The following is a 22,683-nucleotide window of genomic DNA, read 5'->3' on the forward strand; positions in this document are numbered from 1 at the left end:
CCTTTTTTATTCTTTTAACCCATAACTGAAACTCTGTAGACCAATTATTGCCCAACCATATTCTATTGCCCAATTAACAGTTATTTAATTTGCATCTATTCACCTAAGTTAAACATCATTAATACCATAGAACCAATATAGCCTCAGGTTATACCCGGGCTTCACTAGTCTCTCTCTGGAATTATTGAGCAAAGTGTTTTTATAGTACTATATAGTAATATCCAGTAATGAGCTACTTGAAGCTAAAAATGAGTGACTTTTATTTTGTAAAATGTCTTAATTGATAGTTAAAATTAAAGTCATAAAAATGACACAGGTAAGACGATATATACTTCTTGTGAATTTAATCCAAATTATTTTTCAATTATCCAGTTAGTTTAGGCTCCATGTCAAAAGTTTATTTTGAAAACCGGACGTAGGCCGGTTTTATATTGCCACTTTATTTTGACAGTCTATGGTTTACCATACATGTCAGTATATGAGTGCAGTAGAATTTCTGTGTCGGCTGCGTTGACCGCAGTCCCGTGGCGGAGTGATCTGTCTGAAGGAGGGTGCAGCCAGAGAAAGAGGAAGTACAGAAACACAGTGTGACTCGGTGTTATTAGGATTTCACCAGGTTTCAGGCCTGTTCTTCAGTAACAGACCCGGAGGAGGAGTGGACACCCGGTTGTTAGGTGAGTAAGGATACATTGGGCCACTTTCACAGACTTGCTCTTTCATTTTCTCATTTATTCTACAGTAAAAACGCACGAAACTTTTTTCTCAGCATAGTCAGAGACACCTATAACAGGAATCCACTCAAAGTCACTTATAACCAACCTATTAAGGAATATTTTTAATCAGCTTCCAAATATGGTTACGATTAATACATTGGTCCTTTTTTTTCAGACTTTCCCTTTAATTTGCAGTAAAAATTACATAATTAACACGAACAGATACGCCATGAAGATACAAAAATAAATAATCAAATGAGAGACTAAAACTAAAATTTGGTTGTGTTTACGTATTTTTTAGGCGCTCCGACTATCTATACCGCTTTACCGTAAAATGAATGAGTGGACGCGCAACAAAAACCCGAGTGGCGGCTGGCTTCACATATGAGGGCTCACTTTACTGCAGTCAGAGACTGGAGCTGCGGAGTCTGAACCTCAGCTGCTCTGACTCGGTGTCACGAGTCAAACTAACTCGTCCTTCTTCCATTGATCCACATTCAGTTCTCACAGAATGAAAGACAAATGTCTGCGTTCAAGTCTCTGGTTGTGTGGATCCTCATCATGTGGACTCTCACCACAGCAGGTACGTGAAGTCTCATCTTACTCAGAAAATCACAGGTTCTGTTTGAACGTAGTACTTTGTAGGCTACAGACATGTTGGTTTCCATCAGACGAAGCAGGAAACATGAGAAATGATTGTGAAGGTTTATAACAACATAGAGAAACATGTTCTCACTGAGCTGGAGGTAAAACAGTTCACACCGGATGTAGGCTTCTTTTATTCTTCATTGAAACTTCATCGTCAACAGAAATGAACTGAGTTGTGGTTTTTTAAAGGTTTCTGTATATAGACCATAGACTGTACAGTGGATATAAAAAGTCTACACACCCCTGTGATTTAAAAAAATGAGACCAAGATAAATCCTGTCAGAACTTTTTCCACCTTCAATGTGACCTATAACATGAACAATTCAATTGGGGGGAAAAAATGAATTATTTTAGGGGGAAAAGTAACAAGTTAAATAATGTGGTTGTCACACCTTGTTAAGGTCTATGAGAAAAATTTAGATACGTGAATATGGGCTATACAAATCAAATTTGATTGATTGACTTTTTGGGAGCTGTCCGTCTTTATTTACTGTCTAAATTTCCAGATCCTGAATTCTTCTCATTGCAAAGAATTTTCAGATTTTGCTGAATCTCAAAGTCAATTTTCTAAATGAACATTTTTATCATCAACACAACTTTCCCAACTTAATGTGAATCTGAGCCTCTTTTAGTTCATACCTTTGGTTTGACAGTAAATGTACGTTACACATTCAAATGCCTCGTGTGGCAGGAGGTTGTTTTTGTGAAAGCAGCTCAGATAAAACTACTGTATGTTAACTGTCAACAGTCAAACAGACAGACAGTTCCATCAGGATATTTACATTCACAATCCATCTGTGAGCAAATTCTCTAACTGTACTTTGAAAAAAGCTTCTATTCACCACAGTTGTTCCTGAACTGGTTGTTCTTTTACCCGGTGTCTCACAGATGATGAGGTCTCCTGTGTTTTAGAGGAGAGCTGCATCTTACCCTGCAGTTTTCAACCTGGTAGAGACCCAGTCATTTACTGGATGCAGGTGAAACCAGGAAACAGTTGTGTCCACTCCTACTACAGTGCCAAAGACCAGTTTGTACACCAGGGCGAGCGCTTCAGAGGCCGGACATCTCTGTTCACAGATCAGATCTCCAGTGGAAACGCCTCCATCAGGCTGACGGGGCTGCAGCTTCAGGACCTGGGCCGATACGAGTGCTACACCGGCACCACTGGAGTCACGGAGGAGTCAATTATCAACCTAAGAGCAGATGGTAAAGAAACTCACAGTGAAAACAGAACACAAAGACTAGAAATTATATTTCTCTCTTATTGCTGTTACCTTGTTTAACATACTGTTGGGTTGAGTTGAAGCTGATACTGAAGCATTGGACGTCTCGTTGCTTGCCGGCACCATTTCCTCTTTGAAAAACGGTTAGTCACTAAAGTGCAATGAATCCTGAGACAGGTTGGACGGGGACGGATCCACTCGTTGGAGCTCGGTCTTCAAATGCAGCTCCTGAATTGAGACACAGCTAATGTCAGCAGCACCACATAATGGCTCATATGTGACGTGTTAAATAATAAGCACAATATGTCAAATTAATGAAGAGCTCCACAGTGCATGGGTCAAAGATGATCAATGAGTAATAAAAGAGAAATGTTGTCTTGCAGCTCTGGTGCATCACGTGGACATTGAGCAAGTGGAGGACAGCTTCACCTGCCGCTCAGAGGGGATCTACCCCGAGCCCCAGCTCACGTGGTCCACCAGGCCTCCGTCCAACTTGACCCTTCAGAACCAAACCTCAATGAAGGAGATTGAGCAGCAGCTTTATGAGATCAGCAGCACAGTGACACTGTCAGACAGAGACGCTGTTCTGATCTGCAGCATCAGCACTCGCAGTGGCAGGAGGAGCGCGGTGTGGTATCAACCCAGTACGTTTTATCTGCTCTATGGAACTGAACCTTTGCTTGTTTCACTGTACTGCTGCATATTTCTATCTGCTCGTGCAGATAACTTACGTTTTATATCAATGTTGATTCTCAATCTTTACTTTGTTTGTTTCTTTGTCCGCTGAACAGATTTCCACTAAACTAGTTGTGAGTGGCCACAGGTCACTCAGTAGAGATCAGACCTCCACAAGGCCCAACAGTCTCCTTATGAAACCACATTGAAATTCACCAGGCCCAAGATCTGCACCAAATTTCACACACTCATAAATATCAGTCCTCTAAATTTGTCAGATTGTTTCTTCACCTTCATCGGGTATTCGCAGGGAAATCAATGAAAATGTTGAAAAACGTCCTCTCTCACAATGGTAATGTGAAAAAACAACAAATCCTGGATCCACACAAACATTTGATGAGTTCTTCACTGAGCCTGACCCATAACACACCTTCCTGCCAAGTTTCATGGAAATCTGTCCAGCAGTTGTTGTGTAATGTTGCTTGAAGCCCAACAAACAAATGGAACATTGAACATATCCATTAGTTTTCTTTCTTTAACATTGGACCTTTCTTGACATTTTCCCTGAGAGGACTGATGTGTGAGATGTGGTGCAGCTTGAATTGACTGTTGGTCCTTGGAGGAGATATCAGCTCCACTGAGTGACCTTCTAGTTCAATTCATCATTCCAAGGCCACACCCTCCTCCACATGAATCATTCTGATGATAGAAAATGTTCAGAAAGTCTCATCAGAGCCTGAAACCACATTCTGACAAAGATGATATTATTTGATCCCTTTTCTTTTCAGCGCCCGTCCTTGTGTCACTGTTGAAAACAACAACAACAATCCACTGCACTGCTCCAAACACCAAACCCCCGACACACTGGGTGTGGAAATTCAACCACAGTCAGATCATTGTGGACCAGACCGGGGTCGACGGCCTCCACAGCGTCTCAGAGCAGTGGAGGCAGCAGGTGGAGGATGTGTCAGCGTCAGGCAGCCTCACGCTGCACCACTTATCTTCAGACCACCAGGGACGTTCACCTGTGAACTCAGTAGTGAAGAGGAGACGCATTTCATCAACAGCTACGTGACGATAGAGAAAGGTAAGATCCCATGAGACGAGAACTGATTGATGAAATCCTCAGCGCGACTGTTAGACCTGAGGCTGGTGCAGTGAGCCCTGGGTTCCTCCTGGTGGAGCAGCTCCCCCAGGGCTCAGTCCTCCAGCTCATCAGGAACATCATGTCCACATGTTGTCAGGAGAACATACAGGAACGAGGAGTCCACACACACACTACACTTTACACTGAAGACACATCACTGCACTCTGTTGATGCTTTTGATGTTTTTCAGGTTCAGTTGCAGCAATTGTGGTCGGAGTGCTCGTTGTGTGTGTAGCATTTGGAGCTGGAGCAGGATTCTTCTACTTTAGAAGACTAAAGGTAAATATGAATACTTACTAATTCGGCTGTTCATTTATTATGTGATGTCTCTTCTAATGATTATTTCTTTTGAACAAACCCAAAACGGAAAATTCACAATCAGATGCTTCAAAGGACACATTTAAAGTAAGTTAACTGTATATTCTGTACTGAGAATTACAATATTCTGCTCTAAAGAATAACCCTGTTGTCATGGAGATGCTGTAAACTACTTTATTCTTGTCACGTTGCCTTAACAGCTTCATATCAGCAGACACATCCTAAAGCATCAGTTTCTGAGAGTTTGTTCATATCGATATTAGAGTGATAGGAAATCTGATACCGATATAACGGTAAATACATTTATGAAAAAGATTTGACAATGATTCCTAAGATGTCGTTATCAAACCCTTACGGCAAAGAAATGTAATTGAGACTTGATATTTTACAGTTTAACCATGAACTGTATTATAAATAACATAAATACAAAGAACTTTTATTAAAATGCCTGCAACTGGCTGAATAATCGAGTGGTCGACTGAAATTTGCATCCAAACTAATTGAGGCCTCCTGAGGTCACCTGTCTCACTCCTACAGACACAGAGTTCAGTCCTTATCACACACAATGGAAGTGAGTGACTGATAGCTGGAGAACTAATGTTCAATATGTACTTATATACAAGGTAATATTTATATTTATCCTTTTGTTCGCCACCACCAACCAGTGCAGTGTCAGGCCCTCCAGGTTCCTTACTTGTTGCATTCACAATAAGATGAGGTCACTGTGACCTTTGACTACTGAAATCTAATCAGTTTATCTTTGAGTCCAACTGGTCTAAATGTGAAGAAATCCCATTAAGACAGACTTGAGACTCCAACAGGCCATGAACATGTTGTCTGACCTTGACCTTTGACCTTTGACCACCTGATCTAATGAGTTCCTCTGTTAGTCTGAATGAACGCTTGAACCAAATCTGAAGGATTATCTTGAGGAGTTTTTAACATGTTCATGATGCAAAGAGGGGATTTACCAGGGTGAGGGTCACATGATCATGTTTTGTATGAATGTTGTGTTTTCTTGTTTTATTCCAACAGATATTTTCTTCAATTACAGACTTGATGGTCTTGAACTCTCAGAGACTCACTGGGAAGACGTGGCCTCAGCTCTGAAGTCAGACCCCTCACATCTGAGAGAACTGGATCTGAGCTAAAACGTGCTGAAGGAATCAAGAGTGAAGCTGCTGTGTTCTGGACTGGAGAGTCCAAACTGTCGACTGGAGACTCTGAGGTCCTTAAATCCTTTTCAGACTTTCTTTCTTATTGGGTCATTATTTATTTAAATTGTCTCAGTTCCGCTCTGCTCACTGTCCCTCAGTCATCTGTCACTCACCCAGCCTGTCAGTCACGTCCACCTCATCAACTCCATTCACCTGCACTCACCTGCTCCTGATCACTAAGAAAGTGTCTGTAAATAACATGTGGACTGAGGCCGAGCACTCGTCCTCGTCAGGTTTTCAAAATAAGACGCATTCTTATTGAAACACGTTGGACACTTGATAAGTATAGAAACAAACAGGAAGTGACTGTCAGGAGCCACCCCTACTTTAAACAGTGTTTAATTACACAAACCTGCTCAGTGACCAACACACAGAGAAGAAGCTGATGAATGAAACATGGTCCAACATGTCTGATCTGATATTTACCTTCAGGTCACAGACTGGACTGGGGTCAGCAGCATGTTGAGAGTCTGTGTTGACATGATGACGATCCACAACAACAGGAGGACACATTCTAATATTCATGTTTCTTTATCCAGGTTGAAGTACTGCAGACTGTCAGAGATCAACTGGTCTCCTCTGGCTTCAGCTCTGAGGTCAAACCCATTCATCTGAGAGAACTGGATCTGAGTAACAACTACAACCTGCAGGACTCAGCAGTGAAGGAGCTGTGTGGTTTTCTACAGAGTCCAACCTGTCGACTGGAGACTCTGAGGTCATACATCATGTTTTAATGTTGAAGGTTCAGTCTAAATATAATGTATATATTTAAATATAAAGTATTTAATTCTAAAGTCTGTAAATATATAGTACTTAAATATATAGTATGTAAATATAAAGTATTCATTTATAATGTATGTAAATATACAATATGTCAATATAAAGTATTTTAATATAAAGTATTTAAATATAAAGTATATAAATAAAAATGTCTCATTCCGAAGTACAGAAAAACAACAACTGGTACAATTCAGATGAAACTAGTGAAAACATCTCTAGGATTCTTTTCTCTTCAGTTTTTAACAATGGATCCTTTCACCTGAATCTTCCACACTGGAGCTTTAAGGTCAAAGGTCAGAACATGAACTCAGTTTAATTTAAAGTTAAGTTTTATTCTTTATCCAGGTTGGATTGGTGCAGAATGACAGAGATCAGCTGTTCTTCTCTGGCTTCAGCTCTGAGGTCAAACCCCTCTCATCTGAGAGAACTGGATCTGAGAAGAAACTACGACCTGCAGGACTCAGCAGTGAAGGACCTGTGTGGTTTTCTACAGAGTCCAACCTGTCGACTGGAGACTCTGAGGTCAGACATCATGTTTTAATGTTGAAGGTTCAGTCTAAATATAATGTATATATTTAAATATAAAGTATTTAATTCTAAAGTCTGTAAATATATATTACTTAAATATATAGTATGTAAATATATAGTATTAATTTATAAAGTATGTAAATATACAATATGTCAATATAAAGTATGTCAATAAAAAGTATTTAAATATAAAGTATTTAAATATAAAGTATTTAAATATAAAGTATATAAATAATAATGTCTCATTCTGAAGTACAGAAAAACAACAGTTGGTACAATTCAGATGAAACTAGTGAAATCATCTCTGAATGCTTTTCTCTTCAGTTTCTAACAACGGATCCTTTCACCTGAATCTTCCACACTGGAGCTTTAAGGTCAAAGTGCAGAACATGAAATCAGTTTAATTTACAGTTAAGTTTTATTCTTTATCCAGATTGGATTGGTGCAGAATGACAGAGATCAGCTGTTCTTCTCTGGCTTCAGCTCTGAGGTCAAACCCCTCTCATCTGAGAGAACTGGATCTGAGCTTCAACGACCTGCAGGACTCAGGAGTGAAGGAGCTGTGTGGTTTTCTACAGAATCCAACCTGTCGACTGGAGACTCTGAGGTCAGACACCATGTTTTAATGTTAAAGGTTCAGTGTGTAGAATGTAGTGATATCTAGTGGTGAAGTTTCATATTGCAGCTAAATATAAATTATCTAAATATAAAGTATAGAAATATTAAGTATTTAAATGAAAAGTATTCATATGTAAAGTATTTATATATAAAGTATGTATGTAAATGGCTCATTCTGAAGTACAGAAAACCACAACTGGTACAGATGAAACAAGTGAAGATCCTTTCACCTGAATCTTCCACACTGGAGCTTTAAGGTCAAAGGTCAGAACATGTGTTCCTAACAGTGAACACTGATACTGAGCTGAGAGATGTTTGTAGAATGAGTGCTGAGGACCGAGTCAGGCTCAATGTGACTGAAGTTTTACTGACAGAGAAACAATCTAATGCTGGACAATGTGTACATGTAATATTTCTGTGGAAGCGAACCAGGACTTGTCCCGGTGGTCTTGTGGACTGACCACATGACAGCGTGCTGCTTTGGTGTTCTGGGACTGGGCTAAGGGTCCAGAGTCCAAGTTGGTTGTATTTGATTCCTTTTATTTTTAGGACCAAGTTCTTCAGCCATGTTTCTTCCACTTTGGGTTAATTTCCAACATGAAACCCTTCCTCTTGTTGCAGGACTTACACGGGGTCGTCCATGCCTTTATCTTTTCAGCACTAGATCTCTGTCCCGCCCTGTACACACGTGCTCCTCAGGCTCCCTGCACCACTTTCAACTGGTCAAACTGCTGCTCAGATCATCGCCACTTCAAGAAAACATGATCATAGAACTGCTCGCCCTTTGCACACATCAACTGTGGAACATGTTCTGACAAGTGGGTCGGACATTTTCTGGAGCTAAAGCAGCAGCAGGAGATTGTCCGGGTCCGACTCGTTGACAGCAACAGGAACATGTAGGAACATTCAGACGAGGGGCGGAGCCAAAACACATGTCGATGACAACCATGGTTAGGTTCAGTTAAGTTATGTTACAGGTTCACTGTGAAGGAGTTAGTGATGTCTCCATGTGTCGTACATGTGAACGTAGTCCACTTGTTCACCTGTAAGATTCCTGAACATGTCCAGCAAGATATTTAGAGACATCTAGTGGTGAAGTTACATATTACAAACAACTGAACCCCGAGGACACGAGGACTTTCAAGCTGTTTTTGTCATTAACTCTGTTAAATAGTGTCTGGACATTTTCTGGAGTTTGAATTTCACATATGAAAAGGGGGTGGAGCAGCAGGAGGCGGAGCCTGTAGATCAGCAGGAGGCGGGGCCTGTAGAGCAGCAGGAGGCCGGACATGACGTATAAATCCTGCTGTGGAAAGATCAGTGTTGTTTACAGCTCATCCACACTGGCGTCGGCCCTCAGCACCAAAAGCTCTAGAATCTCCTCGTGTTTCCAAGTTGACGTCTCCGTCTTCTACGTGTACGGCTCCTCTTCTTCATCCTGAGATATTTGTGTTCTTCCAGTTTCACGTCCGTCAAGTGTTAGAAACCTCATCAACACTTCCACTCGCTCTCTGTGAATCCTCTGGACATTCACCTGCTCTATTCTCACATGGACTCACTCAGAAACTTTATTAAGAGGATGCAGGAAAAGTTCCAGAAAATGTCCAGAACAACTTGACTCAGACTTCAGGTCTGAAAACAGAGACAGTGATGTTTAGTCAAAGTCCTTTATTTTCACACATGAACTCAGTTTAATTTACAGTTAAGTTTTATTCTTTATCCAGGTTGGGGGGCTGCAGTCTGTCAGAGATCAGCTGTTCATCTCTGGCTTCAGCTCTGAGGTCAAACCCCTCTCATCTGAGAGAACTGGATCTGAGCTACAACTGCCTGCTGGACTCAGGAGTGAAGGAGCTGTGTGGTTTTCTACAGAGTCCAACCTGTGGACTGGAGACTATGAGGTCAGTTCACTGACTGACTTTTGTAGATCTCATATCTATAATAGAGCATTTATACCCACTTGATCTAATTGAATTCTAATTTAATATAATTCCTCTTCATACATAACATGATCCATTCATTAATTAATCTGTGACATTTTAAATATTCAGCTACTTGTTAAAACCCTGAGTTTAGTTCTGGATTTCCTAAACTGATCTGCAGGACAGAGACCGGGTCCAAATAATCTATTTTTACTGAATCAGGACTCGTTTTTTGTCCAACGTGTCTAATTTCATATTTATCTTCCATGTTATGAGTCTGTGCTGACATGAATATGTGTCTGTTATTTTCACACATGAGCTCAGTTTAATTTACAGTTAAGTTTTATTCTTTATCCAGGTTGGTGAGCTGCAGACTGTCAGAGATCAGCTGTTCTTCTCTGGCTTCAGCTCTGAGGTCAAACCCCTCTCATATGAGAGAACTGGATCTGAGCTACAACTACCTGCAGTACTCAGCAGTGGAGGAGCTGCTTGATCTACAGCAGAGTCCAACCTGTCGACTGCAGAGTCTGAGGTCAGTAGATGGTTGGAGTCCGTCCACGCTGCTTTCATCAGTATTTTACTAAACACAGTCAGTATCACAGTACAGATCCAGGGTCTGTGCTACCAATCAGGATTTGTGGTTATCCGGTTAACTTCAGGTTTAGTTTTTTCAGTCCTACGAAGCTTGTGCACTTCTTAACGAGGTAAATCACCATGGTCACTTCTGATGAACGGCTAACCTGCTCCAGGTTAAGTTGGAGATCAACCCGTATCAAAGCTCCGCCCACTGACCACAGTGAGTCTACACTGTTGTGAGGTGCACACTCTCCTTAAAGGGACGGATAAGGGAAGTTTAAATCAACGTCTGGTTCAGTTGATCTCTAACTCACCCAGAACATCTCCATCTCTCCAGACTCATCCTGTCACCAAAACACCAGATGACCTCAGTCAGCTTCCCGAAGACAGGTCCATGTGTTTCTATTGAGTAGTGATGTCAGAGGTTTCCACCACAGTTTGTCCTCAGAGACAGTGTTTGTCCTCAGAGACAGTGAGACAGTTTGTGTCCTCAGAGACAGTGAAAAAGTGTGTGTCCTCAGTGTCAGTGAGACAGTGTGTGTCCTCAGAGTCAGTGAGACAGTGTGTGTCCTCAGAGACAGTGTGTGTCCTCAGAGACAGTGAGACAGTGTGTGTCCTCAGAGACAGTGAAAAAGTGTGTGTCCTCAGTGTCAGTGAGACAGTGTGTGTCCTCAGAGTCAGTGAGACAGTGTGTGTCCTCAGAGACAGTGAGACAGTGTGTTTCCTCAGAGACAGTGTGTGTCCTCAGAGACCGTGTGTGTCCTCAGAGACCGTGAGAAAGTGTGTGTCAAACTCAAGCTCATTATCAAGGCCACAATCTGGGATTCAAACGTTTCTCATCAAGAACCTTCCTCTCTTTTACTCGTCTTGTTAGTAAACAACAGACATGTTGAAATGTCTTCGTAGTTCAGGCCTCAGTGTTTCCTCAGTGAAGCTGTGAGAGGACAATGAGGACAGACGTCAGGATTGGACAGAGACACAGAGATACAACAGTCGGCCAATCAGACGAGCCACAAGCTGCTTGAGATCATGTGATTGAGTTGAAGTGAAGACAACAGTTGTTGTTTTCATGTGAACAGGAAATGAAGCTGGACCACAGCTGACAGCCTCAAACGAGGGACAGAGACGATGTCTCCATCTGATCTGAGACAGTTTGTTCTCTCACTTCATCAGTGAAGAACTTATCAGGTGGATCTTTGTCACAGTTCTGAAATCAGTGGGACTGAAGCCTCTCATCATCACCATGGTAACCAGTAGCTCTTTATACAGAGCAGAACCTCTGCTGAGGTCCATCTGTCTTATCTGTTCCCAGTTTGTCAGAAGCAGATGTTCATCAACACACAGTGAAACATGGCTTCACCTGTAACAGCAGTAAATCCACCTCTCAGGTGTCCACTCTGCACTTTGACATGCAGAGGACACACACTGAGCTCCTAGCATGTTCATTCCAACACGTGAACATGAAGCAGAGAGGAATCTGCTCCACTTCTGAGCAGGACTGAAGTCCCTGCTGCTCTTTCTACTGGATGTGCTGCATCACTGACTCACAGCTGACGAAGTGAGTCTCTGTAACACTGATGTCTTCTTCTCTCAACAGGTGGACGTCTTCGTGGAGGTGAGTGTGAAGAGGACAGTGTGTGTGAATGGAGGCTGAGCTGTGTCCTGAGGATCCAGAGGCTGAAGCAGCAGCAGCTTGTGTGTAGAGGGGCTCTGACTGGGACTTGCTGCTGGAAGGCAGAGTGGAGACAGAGCTCCAGAGGAATCAGAGGAGGTTGTTGTAATATGTAACTTCACCACTAGATGGTCCTCCACGTTTTATACAAACGTAGATGAGGATTCTTGTTCTACGTTCTCGACCATCACCTCAGAACAACCACCAGGGGGAGACTGTAGCAGGCCTCTGGGAACAGCAGCATGCTGGGAAATAAATGATGATGGGAGGTTCACAGCAGAGACAAGGGACAGAAAGTGTCTGAGAGATGATGTCCTGAAGACAGTGGACATTTTTGGCCTGTTGTGTTATGACCAGTTTGTGTTATTTTGTGGAGACACTTGTCTTAACTTATACTCTTATATTTATAGTTTATAGTATGTCCACTTTGGACAATTCCAATGCAATAGTTGTTAAAGACTTAATGAAAGCAGTGTTTTGAAATGGTGTCAGTGCAATCTGTCTTAATATGAGTGTGGTTGGTGGGGTTAGTAGGACAAACCTATTGTCATAATGAGAATAAGATTCTTTTAACACTAACCCTATATATATATATATTGCTAATATGGATAGAAAAAAATGTCATGTCTTTGTATATATGAATGTTGTTCAATAATAAAACTTAATGATAAAAATAATGTTGATATGGCACACTATTTGACAAGAAAATTTCACATTGGCACTTATTGTGAAAAGGTTAGGGCCAACTTGATGATTTCACTTCATTTTCAAGCCTGTCTCAGTTCTTTGTGACTTCAGGATAAGAAATGTTTGACAGAGTCAGTTCCTGACAGGCTCAAGTTCTCACTGTTTGGAAAGGTCATCATTTTATGGCACATTTAATGTTTTATTAAAATGTATTTTTAAAAACTGTGTGGTTTATTTCTGTATGTGACACATTTAGGATTATACTCATCAGGGGATGAAAAGCTTAAAAGCAGAACAGAGGATGACTGCTCATGACTTTGCTGACTTCTATCTTGTCCTCTAGCGCCACCTGCAGTTCCAAGCTACCATTTATCCACTGAAATCCCTAGAAAGGCTCTTATATACTTCTACGTATCCGTTTCTCGGAGAGGTCTCAGCGGGAGACAAAGTGTCTTTTTGATTTTTACTTCTCCGACGACTATCCGTCTAAAAACAATTCCCCGCCAAACCCATAGGTGGCGCAACGGAAGACGAGCTCAGAGAAGCCTACCCCATTTGGGAAGAAGAAGTCCACGTGTCTCTGTTGACATGTTAGCTTGCGTCCCACACACTGAACCATAGCAACTAACAGATCTAAATAAAGTGACACCCAGCGTGTCAAGATGCTGATGTAATCGTTTCTTAGCGCAGCGGTCCCCCGGTCTTGTTTCCGAATTGTGTTGCTGATTCCACAGCTTGAATCTGCTTGAGGCTACATGTAGCTAGAAGCTACCCGGACCTAGCTCCCCCCCAGCTTCCACACACATTCAGCAGGGACTCCCGGCACTAGCTACTACCCAGTGTTTGCTTCTAACCTGACGGTATTATAGAAACAGTGTCATGATAGAAGTGGAATTAAAGTCGTGACGGCGGGTTCTTGCACTGTTACCACCGCAGTTAGCATGGTGGCTAGCCTAGCCTGCTAGCGCCGTTTTGAAAGCTCGTTATAACCGTATGTGACCGTGCACACATGCCCTCAGTGCTCTAACGAGCCACCGTCAGCCGGACAACTCCGCTGGCTTAACACACACGTCACATTAATCGTAGAATCATAGTTGTGTTCGTGTTTGTTGCTACAAGTAAACAGAAAGTTTGAGGTCCGGAAATACGGAAATGACGTCATACGGAAATGATGACGTTCGCGGACCAATCACAGCCAAGAGCGGTCCGTCGGGTCTCCAAAATGAAGACGGATAGTTAGAAAAATCAGACGTGTACGAAAAGCTGTCGGAGGCGCTCGGAGAGGGCGTTTCACGACGGATAGGGCGGTCTTATCTGTCCGTAATAGAAGAGAGGCATAAATTGGCCTTAATACGTCACACTGGTCATACGTCAAATAAACATGCTTATCATATATATAGCACATATCTTATTTCTAGTGTGATTTTTTTCCCCCTGTGCGATATTTTTATATCTTTGTATGTATGTGTTTATTTATTTATTAGGGATGATTCAGGTAATCTTGGACATTGGTTAATGTTTGACACCTAAACTTTAAGTCTGTTGATACGATGTTAATGATTGACCTTGACCTGCATTAAGCAAGTTGATGGAGACCTTTTTTTAACAAGTAATTTGTCAAATTTGATTACAAAGTGAAAATTCAGGCACAAAGAAAACTAAAAGCTGTGCAATGCCTCCTCTGATTATGATTTGTCAATTCTTTCAGCTAGTCTGGTAAGATCTTAAGGATTGCAGAAACATATACTATGTTGATCTAATCTCTAAAACAATTAACTATTATCCCAGAAGATAATAATTCATAAGACAAAATTTCCCGAATACCACAATTCACCTGATATGTTGTGTTTATGCCCAAACATACCACAGCAAATTCCTTGTACGTGTTTAACTACTTGACAATAACTGATTCTTTACTGCTGATTATTATTTTTCGTATATGTTTATTGATAAAGACTGAAATCAGCCCATCGGATAAATTAAAGATAAAAAATATTGTATTTTTATTCGATTTATTAAGAGCCATATCAGTGTTTACGTGATTTATTTTACACAATAAACTATAAAGAAAAGATGTGTATTTATATTCACAAACAACTATTTTTCTTAATTCAAGTCCTACATATTCGGTTGAATGTTTATTTCCTTTTTAATTATAGTTATTTGTAATAAAGTTAAACTGTTAATCAGCAAATATGTATTTTCTATGAAGCGTCCTTGTGCATTGAGTTTTCCCAGACACCAGATGGCAGTAAACGTTCGCTCTCTTTGCAGTTTTTCAGCTCTATCTATTGAGTTTGTTTTACCTATTACCAATAAGCGGAGATATAAATGAATACAAATAATAATTAAATCATTCAAAGCTGTTTGGTTGTTTTGTGATGATTGCCAAAGCTAACGATGGAAAACCGGAAACAGGAAGTCCCGGGGCGCAGTTGAAGGCAGCAGCCGTTGCTTCAGTGTTCACAGAAGAAACAAACATGGAGGAATACCCGACCAAGCAGCCCACCGAGAACCTGGACGACCCCCCGAACAGCCGGCTGTTCGTGGTCACCAGCCGCTCCATCACCGAGGAGGCGCTGCGGGACGCCTTCTCCGTGTTCGGGGACATCCAGGGCGTCTGGGTCGTGAAGGACAAGCAGACCAAGGAGTCCAAGGGAATCTGCTACGTCAAGTTCTCCAAGTCCTCGCAGGCCTGCCTGGCCATGGAGGAGATGCACGGGAAGCAGCTGGCGGAGGCGTCCAAACCAGTCAAGGTAAAGCGGACACTGGGACCCGGGACATGAGGGGGTTAAACCAGTTTGATGCTAATAGTTTTTAAATGTCCCTTAAAACCAATGGAGGGTAGCGTGTTATACTTGTTAGCATGCTAGGCTAGCTACTTAGAAGTGTGAGTTTACTTCTAATTCCAGGTGTTGATAGTTGACATATAATCTACTGATGTTAAAAATGAAGTTGGTGTGTGAAGGTTAATTTAGATTCTGATGACATCTGCGTGTCCCAGTGTTACCAGTTGAACCAGTGAACCCCTGAAACCGGTAGTCCCAGATAACAACAGGTGGGAATGTGGATTGTCTTGATGAACCAGAACTGGAGTGAGTAACGTGTGTCCCCATCAGTGCAGATTAATGTTATTATCTTCCATTGTGTTGTCTGAGTCTCCAAAGCAACCTACAAAAACATTATAATTAAGAGAGAAGGAGAAGTTTATAGTTCAATCATTATTTCCTAGCACTTAGCAAACAAGGTGTGCCTTACAAAATCCATGGATAAATGAATGAATACGAATAAATGGTAAAGAGTTCAATTAAGTTGTTGGGTTTCATGTTTGAAATCCAGGTTATATAACAAGTAGAGCATGTAATTGCTTGAAAATCTTAAATTATGGTTGTCTCACTGTAAATTTGTATGTTTTTTTAAAACTTCTAACACAATGTTTGTACCCATTTTGTTCCTTTTCTCTTCGGTCACGTAGGTTTTCATTGCCCAGTCACGGTCGTCAACGAGACACAGAGACGTTGAGGATGAAGAGCTGACCAGGATCTTCGTCATGATCCCTAAAAGCTTCTCGGAGGAGGACCTCAAAGACACATTCAAAGTAACGACACCTCCCTCTCACATACTTCCTCTGTGCCTCATCGCTGTCATAAATAATTTCCACAGTTTGTCTTTCACTTATGATTGTACACGTCAGACCTGTTTATAACAACAGGCACATTTCTAGAACATTAAATCACAGCAACTGACTCAGATGAGCTGATTAAGATGACATGTGTTGTTACACCAGGAATATTAGGTGACCGATTTAAGATTATATTGGTGGTATATGCCGTAGCTCCTATATTTACAGTAGTCAATATATCTCTTGTGTTGATGCGTGTAGATCAAACTAAATTCTAATCCATGGCTCTTTGAAACACAGAGTCAGGGTTAGGCTATAACTTCCATCTCTGTTTGTCTTTCAGGAATATGGTGATATTGAGTATTGTGTGATCATCAAGAACAAGTTCACGGGGGAAAGTAAAGGTTTGGGCTACGTGAGATACTACAAACCCTCCCAGGCTGCACACGCCATAGAGAACTGTGACAAAAGTACGACTCTTTTCTTTATTTGCTCAAGAACTAGTAGCAGGAGATTTACTGAGATATTCTCGCTCATACCTGAACTTCTAAGATACATTTACCATAATGTTGACTTTGTTTCCAGGTGTGATTGACCCCTCTGTGTTTAAACGTCCACTGGTCATTGTTGTTTCTCATTACTGTGATGTCATCAGCTTACAGGGCGATCCTGGCTGAACCTCGCACCAAGGCTACATCATCAGAGGATTACAGTGGGGGATCCAACAGAGGGGAGTACATGGGCGGTAACGACTCCATGAACCAGTACGCCCCCCCAATGGGTACGAACACTTTCTTTGCGTCTTAAATCAGTGCTTTTTCTGTCATATTTGTATTTAGGATTTTTCAAGCCTAAGATCAGCTTCAGGGGTCTTAAGCTATCTAGCCATCTGACAAGCATTTCAGACAGAGACACTGGCCCCTTTAGTCATGTTATTGTTACCGGCACCAGACCTAGGGGTTATCTGGACCAGCAGCAAGGGTTTCACAGGCTAGGGAGCGCTGTGTAACCAATAGATAAATAACTCTGTGGATTACAGAAGGAGACGAGTTAAACACGTCTTGCTTCAAACAAACTCAGATTTAATATGACATTACCACTTATAAATCTTCACATTAACATTATACTCAAAAATAAAACAACATGAAATGACAGATACATAAATAATAATTAACAAGATTGAAACACATTCACTGGACATAAATTACTACACTGACTCATACACACACCACTCTGATTACACACAGATTCACACACTCTGAATATCTCTCAGACACACGGTTTTTAACACTTTCTTCCATCCCACATATCGCCATCTTACACTCCGCACGCACGCACACATTCCCACTCCTCAGCGGCCTCTCACAAAATGGCGAGACCCGGCTTTTGCCGATGAAATACAGCTTGTTAATATATAACATTTAACCTGTGCACATACGCCAGAGCTGGCTACAAATACTTTTAACACATTTCCGAACATTTTTACTTTACTGAACCGCAGTATTTGTGATACAGACCAGTGGTTGAAACTTCAAAGGAAAAGTATGTGTACCCGCTTACGGTGCCCGTCGAGTCACTAAACTATACATTTAAGTACTTTCCCCACACTTTTCACTGTCATCAGCACTCATCTAACATAACATCCACACTTAACTCTGACACTAAACTAGTTATGAAGCTGACTTTTGTCTTACCTGTGGATTACAGAAGGAGACGAGTTAAACACGTCTTGCTTCAAACAAACTCAGATTTAATATGAGATGCGCACTATCTGAGTTCCCAGAAGCCCCTCCGATCCACCGCTGCAAAGCAGCGCCACCCACTGACGTGGAGCACAACTGTCATGACAAACTGTGAATATGGTTCAGTTGTATTGCAAAAATTGGGTGGGTGTCTGTTAAACTAAAAACTAAATGCATGGCATTTTCAACCTATTACATTATGTTTTTCTGAGTGTCTCCTGTTTTCCTGCCGGTGGTTTCACACTATTCCTCTGGTCTGTAGGTGGCAACAAAGCACCAGGTTACATATTAAACTGTAAATTGGTTTAAGACACTAAAACATCAGCTGAAATATGAAAAACAGAAGACTTGTCTGCCACAGTGACAGTATGGGTTGTTTATAGAGGCCGTTGTGGCTCTATGTGCTGGAATTTGTAGATGATTCCTTAGTCAGCGATTTACCATCTACACAGCACCTGATTAAAACCCACTGACATTCACGCACTGTCATTGAAACAGACCAGAAAAGAAAGGAGGGTGAAGTGTGTGGAGGGCGGCAGGAACATTGTTTCATTAGATGTTTTACAGCTTACGTAGTTCTTCATTTATCATTCAAATCAATGTCGAAGCTGTAGGATTTTTTCTAAGTGTGTTGAGGAAATGTTTGTCCCTCTACAGGTGACCCTGGGAACTACCAGGCCATGGACTTCCGCTCCGGTGACTTCACGCGGAGTCTGATGGTTTCCACGCGGGCGGCCGTCACTCAGGAGCAGATCTTTGCACTGTTTGACATCATCCCTGGTATGGAGTACTGCGAGCTGCAGAGAGACTCTTACGGAATGAGCAAAGGTTAGTGATCCAATACTGCTTACAGGATTTCAAAATAAACCCTAATTTGTCTTTAATGTTGTGTTTGTGATCTGCTGGATCAGCCTGATGTCTGTGATTAACTGCTACTGTCAGAACATGAGTCAAATCCTTGTTAAATACAAGTTCATACATTATTTTCTTGATTTTTAACTTGAAACTCATGTGTTTGTGTCCCGCGCTCTCAGGTCACGCACTGATTCGTTACAGTAACTTGGGATCAGCAGTTTATGCCAAAGAGAAGCTGAATGGATTTGAACATCCACCTGGAAACAGACTGGTCGTAAATTTCGTCGACGATGGAGAAGACCGAAACAGGTACAGACACACAAGCACAAGCACAAACACACATGTGTAATAAACACACACATGGACCAGGCGTTAATGGAGGCGTGAAGCGGAAGGGCCCTTAAAAGTTAATATATCCATTAATTAAAGAATTGGGACCCAAAATGGCACAGATAATTAACGGCAACATTTTTCATGTTCACCTTCTATTTGTTGTCAAATATTCATCATGTGTGGATGTGACTGTTCCATGTCGGGTGCAGAGATGAAGAAGGAAATTCTCTTTATATAAAACATTACTGTCTTGTCAGGTCGTTTTTATCGGTCTGATTTTCGTCTTAATAGCACGAATAAAGTTCTTATTAGTCAGTTCTCCAAAGGTTGAAATGACCATAAAAACCAACAATTTCTGAGCTGCAAAATGTGGACAATGTGGTGTTTGTTTGACTGTGTGTGTGTGACTGTGTGTGTGTGTAGTCCTGTAGGTCGGATGGCGATGCAGTTTGTTGCAGCACAGATGATGTCTTCAGTGTGGAACGGTCCCTCCAACAGTCAAGTGATGAAACCTCCTGTAAGTCCAGAGAATCGATGCCTGAGTTACAAACTCGTCTCAGCTCGACCCGTTTGTCCTCTTGAGTTATTTTCCCACTTTTTCAAATGTCACTTGCAACGTGTTTGCGTAAGATTAACACTCACAGACTCCTCTAAAAGCTTTTTTATGAAAGAATTAGATTTCTGCTCATTGCTCTTGTATTTCACACATTTATTGAACCTGCACCAAAGGAATCAACAACACTAACTGCCTGTGCAATTTTTTCAATCTGAAAAACGTTTTATTTTATTTGCCGTTGTTTGAGAGACGAATCCAAGCTTCAGAAAACAGACCCGGTAAACAACATTTCAAAGTTAATTACTGTTCTGGGTAATTATTCCTCCAGGCCTCTGACACTTATGACATTTTGCAGGGTAAATAATTAATGGAATAAAGATGGTAATTGCACACACACACATACACTAACCTTGGATGTTTTCAGGTGTAAAAATGATAAAATATGAAAGTTGTTGAGTTTTTTCTTCTATCCTCCAGGGTTTCTCCTCCGTCTCCTCAATGTCTCGTGTTCAGACAGACGTCAACCTGCCCCCACTGAAGAAGCTCGCTCCCCCTGACAGCAAGACCAAGGAGCGCTTGTTTGTCGTGTTCTCCCCCGCCCAGCTGCCCCCCGATGTGCTGGAGGACGTTTTCTGGTCAGTTCATCCTGCGTTGTCTGTTTGCTCATCAGAAAAATATCATATTGTGTATATATACGTCACCAAATGGTCAGAATCATGGTCCATTAACCAGAGGGTCAAAGGTTCAATCGATCACAACTCGAAAGCACAGTCACTGTACATTTGTCGGAATGAGGGCACGAGCTAAGTGCTCTTCAATGACGCAGCAGACAATCAGGATTAACAAATGTTCCTGCGGTTCAATTAAATGTTGTTTCTTCCCACTGTGTCTCTCTGTCTGTCACCACAGTCGCTTTGGTTCACTGATCGAGGTCCATCTGGTTCCAGGAAGGAAAGTAGGGTACATGAAGTACGCAGAGAAACAGGTGAGAGTCTAGACTGATAACAAACAGTAAGAAAGATGGAGGTTGTGTAAAGTTTGTCTTACTTTATATAACCTGCTCTTCTCCCCTCTTGTCCCTCTGTCCGTCTGTCCATCAGTGTGCAGACGACGCCCTGGCAGCGCTTCACGGTCGAGTCGTGAACGGAGTGAAGATGAAGGTGATGCTGGCTGATCCTCCCAAAGAGGAGTCACACAAACGCCCTCGCACCTACTGAGACCTCCTGCCCGAAACCAGCGGTAAGTACCACGTCCACAGCTGCAGGGACCAGAACGAATCACAGGACATTCGGTACCAATCTGTTATTTTTTTAATCCCATTTAATGAATCTGGCTTTAACATGTGTTTTGGGTGATGGATGTTTATGATCAGATAGAGCGGTTGAGCTGTACTTTCATGTGGTTGAACATGAAAGTACAGATTTAACCTGAGACACATTGAGGACGGATTGTGAGTCAGGTTTATGTTACTCTATCTTTTTATTCTCTTATGTATTTCTCGTTGCCTCTTTTTAATAATCCTCCATTACAGTGACAAAGAAAGCTTGTTAGCAGGGCTTTTCCTCATCTCTACTTTGATATACTTATCTCTCAGAACCATTCTTCTCCCATTAGAGGCTGTAGATATTCATTCTTCTCCGTCCACACACACCTGTTAACTACCTACTTACTACCAGTGATGAGACGTCAACAAGTAACTGTTGACTTCTTTCTCTTCCTGTGAATAACACTGAAGCTTCTTGTCCCCTAGGCGACTGTTGTCATGACACTGACACCTGACCTGACAGACCGACCGACATCAAGCCCTCCTCCTGACCACTGACCTGACCTTTGACACCTGTCTGACCTTACTTCTGGCCTGTGACCTTGCCACGACTCACTGACAGAACAAGTGCACACGGAGCGTAAACCTCCCCAGTGTGTGAGCAGCAGCATCATTTCCTGTGTGTAGTCGTCTGTCACCAGTGTCCAGATTCTATGCTTCTTTTATTTTAAGTTCATAGTTTGAGCCACGACTAAATGATGAACAGTAGAACCACAGCAACAGCAGCACGTCTTCTTTTTTTTTATATCAACAGAAAAAGTTACTTTACTTTGGCAACATTATTCTTTTTGAGAACTTAACGCAGGAATTGTAAAGCTGGATCTGGACTAATTATTTCAGACAGGTCCTTATTTTTTCTATGTTGCTGTGACCTGTAATCTCATGTTTCGTAGATTGTCCATTTTCTTTCTGCCTTGATGCAAATAAAAATTAGTTCCAAACACCTTCCTGTTCGTCTCACTTTTTCCTCTGGAACTTTGGATAGATAACTGGCAGTTTCAGTGTTTTAATAGGATTTTTCATCATGTTAAATATAAAAGTACAAGCTGGACTGTCTAGGATCAGCCCAGTGGCAGGTATGTATATGTCAATGGTTAATGTTTAATAACTTTCTCAAACAGTATTATTGATTCAACATGTTAGAAGAAACTGCTTCAATTAAATGGAAATATCAGTCCGTTTTTTTAAGAGGACATGAATCACGTTGGGAGAAGTTCAAATATCATTACAGGTCGGTGTTGAAACAATAATCAGGTTTAAATATGAAAACTGGTTTTAGTTGCTGTAGTTGTTCCTCCTGTTCATTAGGTGATTCATTTCTTATCAACATTGTTTCACTAGTCTTTGTCAGTGTAAGATAATGAGGCTTCATCACACTACCTGGGCAACTGAGGGAGGTCATGAGATTACTTTCAGAAACAACCTACTTAATTGGATCAAGTCACGTTGCTGATGTCTCCTTGGTTTCAGATAACATACGAATTTTATTGAGGACACTTGAGAATAAATCTCACTACTCAAAGTATTTGA

General features: G+C 41.5%; 2 protein-coding genes across 2 annotated transcripts; both read left to right on the forward strand.

Annotated features, from left to right (window-relative positions):
• Window positions 1–7,072: 7,072 nt before the first annotated feature.
• On the forward strand, window positions 7,073–12,881 carry LOC133021055 (ribonuclease inhibitor-like). Its single transcript, XM_061087824.1, has 5 exons — window positions 7,073–7,243; window positions 7,683–7,856; window positions 9,592–9,765; window positions 10,145–10,318; window positions 11,960–12,881. Exons 1-5 carry the CDS (start codon window positions 7,083–7,085, stop codon window positions 11,979–11,981), a joined length of 705 nt encoding a protein of 234 aa, XP_060943807.1. The 5' UTR covers window positions 7,073–7,082; the 3' UTR covers window positions 11,982–12,881.
• Window positions 12,882–15,161: 2,280 nt separating this feature from the next.
• Window positions 15,162–22,096, forward strand: rbm45 (RNA binding motif protein 45). Its single transcript, XM_061087013.1, has 11 exons — window positions 15,162–15,477; window positions 16,197–16,319; window positions 16,687–16,813; window positions 16,999–17,124; window positions 18,743–18,913; window positions 19,120–19,249; window positions 19,697–19,790; window positions 20,307–20,464; window positions 20,739–20,814; window positions 20,930–21,068; window positions 21,580–22,096. The coding sequence occupies exons 1-10, from the start codon at window positions 15,202–15,204 to the stop codon at window positions 21,044–21,046; spliced, it is 1,398 nt and encodes a 465-aa protein (XP_060942996.1). The 5' UTR covers window positions 15,162–15,201; the 3' UTR covers window positions 21,047–21,068; window positions 21,580–22,096.
• Window positions 22,097–22,683: the final 587 nt, after the last annotated feature.

This window comes from Limanda limanda, chromosome 15, assembly GCF_963576545.1.
Source record: "Limanda limanda chromosome 15, fLimLim1.1, whole genome shotgun sequence".
Taxonomy (NCBI): Eukaryota; Metazoa; Chordata; class Actinopteri; order Pleuronectiformes; family Pleuronectidae; genus Limanda; species Limanda limanda.